This window comes from Cephus cinctus, unplaced genomic scaffold, assembly GCF_000341935.2.
Source record: "Cephus cinctus unplaced genomic scaffold, Ccin1 Ccin1_scaffold0685, whole genome shotgun sequence".
Lineage (NCBI taxonomy): Eukaryota > Metazoa > Arthropoda > Insecta > Hymenoptera > Cephidae > Cephus > Cephus cinctus.
In genome coordinates, this window is record NW_014333309.1 from 30551 (window position 1) to 36370 (window position 5820).

At 42.2% G+C, this 5820-nt stretch overlaps 1 protein-coding gene across 2 annotated transcripts; it reads right to left on the reverse strand.

Moving 5' to 3' along the window:
• Positions 1-313: 313 nt before the first annotated feature.
• On the reverse strand, positions 314-2967 carry LOC107269653. 2 transcript variants are annotated; one of them, XM_025086966.1, is made up of 6 exons: positions 1595-2967; positions 1392-1503; positions 1163-1318; positions 842-1084; positions 727-773; positions 519-655 (listed from the first exon to the last, which is right to left on the reverse strand). In XM_025086966.1, exons 2-5 carry the CDS (start codon positions 1483-1485, stop codon positions 733-735), a joined length of 534 nt encoding a protein of 177 aa, XP_024942734.1. In that variant the 5' UTR covers positions 1486-1503; positions 1595-2967; the 3' UTR covers positions 519-655; positions 727-732. The 2 variants fall into 2 exon arrangements, with proteins under 2 accessions (XP_024942733.1, XP_024942734.1); XM_025086965.1 differs by lacking the exon at positions 727-773 and having other exon boundaries at positions 314-655.
• Positions 2968-5820: the final 2853 nt, after the last annotated feature.

The following is a 5820-nucleotide window of genomic DNA, read 5'->3' on the forward strand; positions in this document are numbered from 1 at the left end:
TGCTCGCTTGTCTCAATATTGTGACATCGTTTTTACAATAACTTTCAATCTCTTTTGAAAAATCAAATACATATTCGGCGTTTTTTAGTTCGTTATACCATGCTGAAAAACGCTCGCGCTCCGCCACACGCATTGTGTTAGGAGAGTAATATTCTACAGACGGCAGCTCTCCGACATAATTTTGATTTTCGGGTCTGTTGAACAGATGAGGAAAAAATCCTTTAGCAATAGTAGCCTTAAGACCAAAGGCTTTTGGCAACGCACTCAGAGGCATATGAAAGTAGTGTAGACTATCGAGAAACACAAGCTTCCCGAGGCGCATAGTAATAATTTTAGTGCCGTTCATTATCAAGCCATACGGGGCCGTGAGCTGAGCTATTCGCTGTAAACGAAATACCCGCGTAGTCGCTACCCTCGCAGTATCTGGTGAGATGCGTTAAAAGATCGCGGAATGCTCCTTCGAGCCACTCTGTTACATTGACTCCTGAAGGTGGCTGGCGCATCTGCATCGTTGTTTCGCGCCCTTGTAATTTGAAACGCTTAAAATAGCGTGCTGCATCCTGTGTGATAAAAATTCGAACTCCAGGTGGCTGTACATCTCCAAAGGATTCGTTAGTCGGTGCGCCACGGGGCCTACCAGCACCTCTTTGTACATCTGAAACAAAACAGTGGCATAAGTGACTAGAACTTATAGATTCTCAAAATGTTATAGTTATTTTAGAGTACCTCGTGTTAGTCTTGATTCAGCAATAATGAGTCATGTGTCGAATACCCTGTCGTAAATACAGCAGCTTACTTTTTATCCCATACACAAGTAAAGCGTAAAATAATTTTTCTTTACCTGAATCGGACTCCATCAAATGCTGAAACCAGATATCAAACTGCCTGGCAGCTCTTCTCTCATCGTTTTCATCCACACTCATAGCCTCGTGCTCCATAGGAGCATGTAGTATAACGTCGGCCTCGCTCATCGAAAGATCATTATCTCTCTCAGCTATAGCTCTATCGATGTCGTTGTCTAATTGATACGATGGTCCTGCTACAGCGCCATCAGCTTTGATACCTCGGGCTCGTCGATACATCACTGATCGAATTGTTACAAATTGTCAATTGATTAAGTTTTATTTTGTAATTATATATTTTATTTTATGTTGATACTCACTAGCTCTTACAGGATTATCGCTTAATATTTCGGATGGTTTAGGAATACTCGACATTACTATTGACGATGATGATGATGACGATGATTCGGTATCTTCAGAGGGAATTTGCAATTCAGCTGTTTTCTCCACCGTATCTTCATCCTGTGCTATATTACCTATAAATGAAATATCCGAATAATCGAATATACAGTTTTCGATTAATACGATTTAAAATAATGTAATTCGTACTTACGACCACTGAAGCTGGTGCTAGATGATGCTGATGAAACAGATATTGTTTACGGTATCGAGCAAGCACCAGCTCCAGACCCTGGTTCTTCATGATCCTCCTGCTCAGGTTCTGAAAAATAATTTAATTGTACTTTCTTTTTCTTCTTCTTCTTGAAAAAAGAAGAACCATTATTTAGGATAAAATTATTTTGGATACTCACCCATTAGACTGACTTGACGCTCTAAGTCCTCTTCTTCTTCTATTGTGTGTGACACTTCTACGAGCGCTTCTTCTTCATCACTCACTGCATCGAGAAACTGTCGATATGCTATAATCGACAGAAAATAATTATTGTACGGGCTACCAATAATAAGCTACTTATAACGTAAAGATACTTACTTCTGATCTCATCGACAAGGCCTCTGATACACGGAAACTTTTCGGCACCTCGTCGTTGCAATTCTTCAAACACACATGTCAACACACGTTGACCACTTAACACACCTCTGTTGTAGGCCACTGAAATGGCTCGTAAAGGAGCCCACCATATAATATACTTTAGTCTCTTTATGAGACTCTTGCCTGGTAAATGTCTCAATTCATTACACCAATGATAATTGCATCTACGCCTCAACTACGCACTGTGTGCTTTTGTTAAGCGCAAAAGGGCTAGAATACACAAACGTAGAGCACGGTCTGACATTGTAATTAAATAACGTTCCGTACAGCGGTTGAATTCCGACTGAGATTTTTTGTCTCCAGGGGTAACACAATAAATATACAAGTAAGCATTTACTTAAACATATAACGATACTCATATCCGAGGAGACACGCGCGATGCCTGCAGCTGGACAATGAAATTGTTACGAGTAGCTCATTAATTGTATATGTTTGCAATTCAGCATATTTGTCTACGCGTCTCTCAGCGCAGCATCCTCGACCTTTAGTCTCTCTTCATAACGCGCCCCGACCGCATCAAAAATCATATTCTCTCTGTAAATTTTTGAAAGTTTTTTTGTGCATTATATAATAATTTGAACAATGTTCCCGCGTTACGATTGCTATGCTCTGGACTCGATTTTTGGTGCAAAATAGTTCACATAGAGGACCAAATAAAAATTATAGTTCAGACCAATGAAACGAGGGCTGCATATCGTCAACTAAAGGAGTGGTTATACGATATTTATGTAGTGCAAGAAAGCGGAGAACCCATTGAACAGGACTTATCTCCTAATATGCCGTGCATTATAGTGACGTCGTATACAGTGGACCGCACTAAAATTATCAGTGCCGACGAGGACGGCTATTCAGAAGTTCTGCTGGTGGGCACTAATGAAACCATTTTTATTGAGGGCCAATATCTGAATTACGCAGAGCCTCTCTGTTGTGTTGCACCGGCATTGCAAATTGAGTGCCATCTGCACGGACTTGAAAATATCGAGTTTGAGAGGCCCTTCCCATATTGCAGGCGGCCTGTGGCGAAGGCATTGCAATTGCGTCAATAGTGACCCGGTCCGAAGACATTATTAGTGTGCGTCTTTTTAACGCCGAGCACCGCGATGTGCACGGAAGCGCAGCATACAGTCTGGTGAGTAATTAGCTATAATTATATAAATAATAATTGCATGCAAATCGCGATTCGGAGGCGGACGGGGTTTGATGGGTACCCTTCCTCACTGAGCAGGGGTTCCATTTCCATGGTGTGCCAATCACTGTGCTGTGAAATTTTCTACCGTCGCAGTGATTGGCTACCATCTTACACGACACAGGCATACGCCCAATATCAATTTGTGGTCGCAGAAGCGTTTAACCCTTCGCTTACGTTTTCTATGGGTCTATTTGTAATATTGTAAAATTTATATAGATTATATCTACTCTTAATGTTATATGTGTTCAATGTTTAAAGAAAAGTGCATATGCGGATAATACTTATAACCAATTATTATCTCAATTAATAAATAATAATAATAATAGTAATAACCAATAGACAGCGGTGCACTATGACGGCCCCTGCGCTCCATCCCCCTCTCTCCCCGCACCTTTCACCCTGCACCACGGCAGCCAAAGCCGCGGAGTGGTGAAAAGGAGTGGGGATGGGAGTGGGGATAGGAGTGGGGGTCGCTATAGTGCACCATCTACTACTGCCGCCACCGTGAACTGTATCGTATACGCAGAGTACGATAACGTTCTGTAGATCGACCCGTTGCGTCAGATCGTCGTAGATTACGGCGGATAAATAATCGAAGAAAATACATAGGTTAGCAATTTGGGATATGCGTCATCATCTCTTGTGCACTCGGTATCGCGGGCCATGGTAAGCATTGTTGTTAGTTTCTCGTTGAACGTCTTCGAGTTTGCACCGCGACGATGCATTTTGTCGTCGAGATCGAGTACTTGAAAGACTGCGAGGGGTGTCTGGCTCCGAAGAAAATCGGCGTCGTGGCTGTGGAAAGAAGATACATAGGCCACTGGATTGTTTCACCGCTCTATGTTTTCAACAAATTACCACCGACGATCAGAAGCGAGAACAACACCATGACCCGCTATCAGCACGGCCTAGAGTGGTTCGACGGCGGTATAGCGTACAAGCTGTTATACGCCAATCTCCGAAATATAGCCGGTATTTCACGGAAAATATACACGCGAGGTCCGGACAGCGTGCTTTTTCTGCAGACTGTTATGGCGAGGAAAGTTATAAATTTGGATGAAACCCCCAATAACTCGCCATACGAAGACTTTCCGCTGAATCGTGACCCTTACGAGTGCGTCGTTCACGCCTGTAGGGAAGCACGGGGGTCGTTTACCTGCGCTCTGAACAACGCCTTGCGTCTCAAATTCTGGCTTCGGAATAACGGACCACATATATGAACACTCTAGAGATTTACCTCGGCCTTCGCGGTATATCGGAACATACGACGGATGTCTACGCAGCTGATAGAATACCCCGAAACTGGTTGAAACCCGCTGCCATTGTCGCCACCACGGACGATCATATGAAACCAGGAGCGCATTGAGTTGCCATGTACTACTTCCGGATACTACTTTGACAGCCACGGATTACCACCGCTGAATCATCACCACGCATCGAGACTCCGATGAAACTGTCGATCCTTCCGATGGAATACTCAGTAGCTTCACAGCGAGACGTCGACGGTGTGCGGCCAGTTCTGCATGATGTTTTTACACTATCTCTCCTCCGGCTTCGAGATGCATTCCTTCCAGAATGTGTTTAGTGTTAATTCATGGAAAAACGATATAATCGCTCGAGAGTACTACAACGCGTTTGTGCGATAGAAACGTTTGGCGGATCACCGATATGCGCAAGTTAATAAAATCTATGGTGGTGGTGATAATGGTGGATAATTTTTTTTTATGTGTAGTGTAACGGTAAAATTAGAAGTAATAAGGTATAGCGTATATTAAAAAACATAGTAATAAAATGTATGTATACATTGTAACGTTCCGTCCCTATACCCCTCTATTCTCTATCCTTTTTCCTTCCAATCTTCCGTACTCGATGATGGATACGTCAAGAGCCTCACATAAGAGTGCATAGCGCACTGTGGATGTGCATAACAGTATCTGAGAGAACTTCTCACATCCTAAAAATCCGTAAGAATCCTATCGACCTTTCACAGCGACGCCGATAAAGGAAAGGGAAAATAGGACCTTTAAATCTGTAATATTGCATAATTCCATTGAAATTAGTCACACGAGGAAATAATATTAGAAATTATTACCTTTAACAAGGTAACAGGTTACCTAAACAGGTGCCCGAGCGCTATCAGCCACCATGGGCCAAACACAAAAGAAATACCAGTAAGCTGGTACTTGGAGAAGCCACTAAGCCAATTAGTTAAATCAAAAAATAAATCAAAATATGAAATCCAAAAAAGTGACGTTAACATCTCGGGTGGATAAAAATCGTTATCCCCATTAGAATTAACGTATTTCTATCGAGGATATAAACAGCGGCTTCCTCGATAGGAGAGCACACTAGACAGATCTCTCTAGACAAGTCTCTCTAGACCAGTCACTCAGGCTCGTGTACACCACAAGACGACAAGAAGCAGTAAACACTTATTACCCGCTGCACCACAGTCATCAGACGCATTATGCAATCTGCTGTATCGTGGTTTCAGCTACCTTCTTCTATTCCGAGAGATTAGAAAAGCGAATAAGTAAACAAAAACACTTTTTGCCTATATATATTATAGGTGTTTTTAAATGTTGACCATATGCAGCCTTGATAATGCGAAGACAATATTGTTTGGGACGTTTCAACCCATGGTGCGGGTCATCCTCAGGCCTTTATTAATAAATAGGTGAAGAGAGAAATTTACAATGAGTGACATAGTGAATTGTAAGTAAACATAACGCATATCCCAGTTATTGTAGTAAGGTGGATTAACTTAAAATATACTTACAGGAACTTAACGTAAGTGG

Bases quoted from the DNA above. Each gene is read 5' to 3' on its own strand.
- LOC107269653 (XM_025086965.1), bottom strand. From the start codon at position 1,485: ATGAAGAACCAGGGTCTGGAGCTGGTGCTTGCTCGATACCGTAAACAA. The intron at 1,319-1,391 runs GTACGAATTACA...TTTCATTTATAG, and splicing joins ACCAGCTTCAGTGGTCGTAA to GTAATATAGCACAGGATGAA. The intron at 1,085-1,162 runs GTGAGTATCAAC...CAATTCGATCAG, and splicing joins CGATAATCCTGTAAGAGCTA to TGATGTATCGACGAGCCCGA.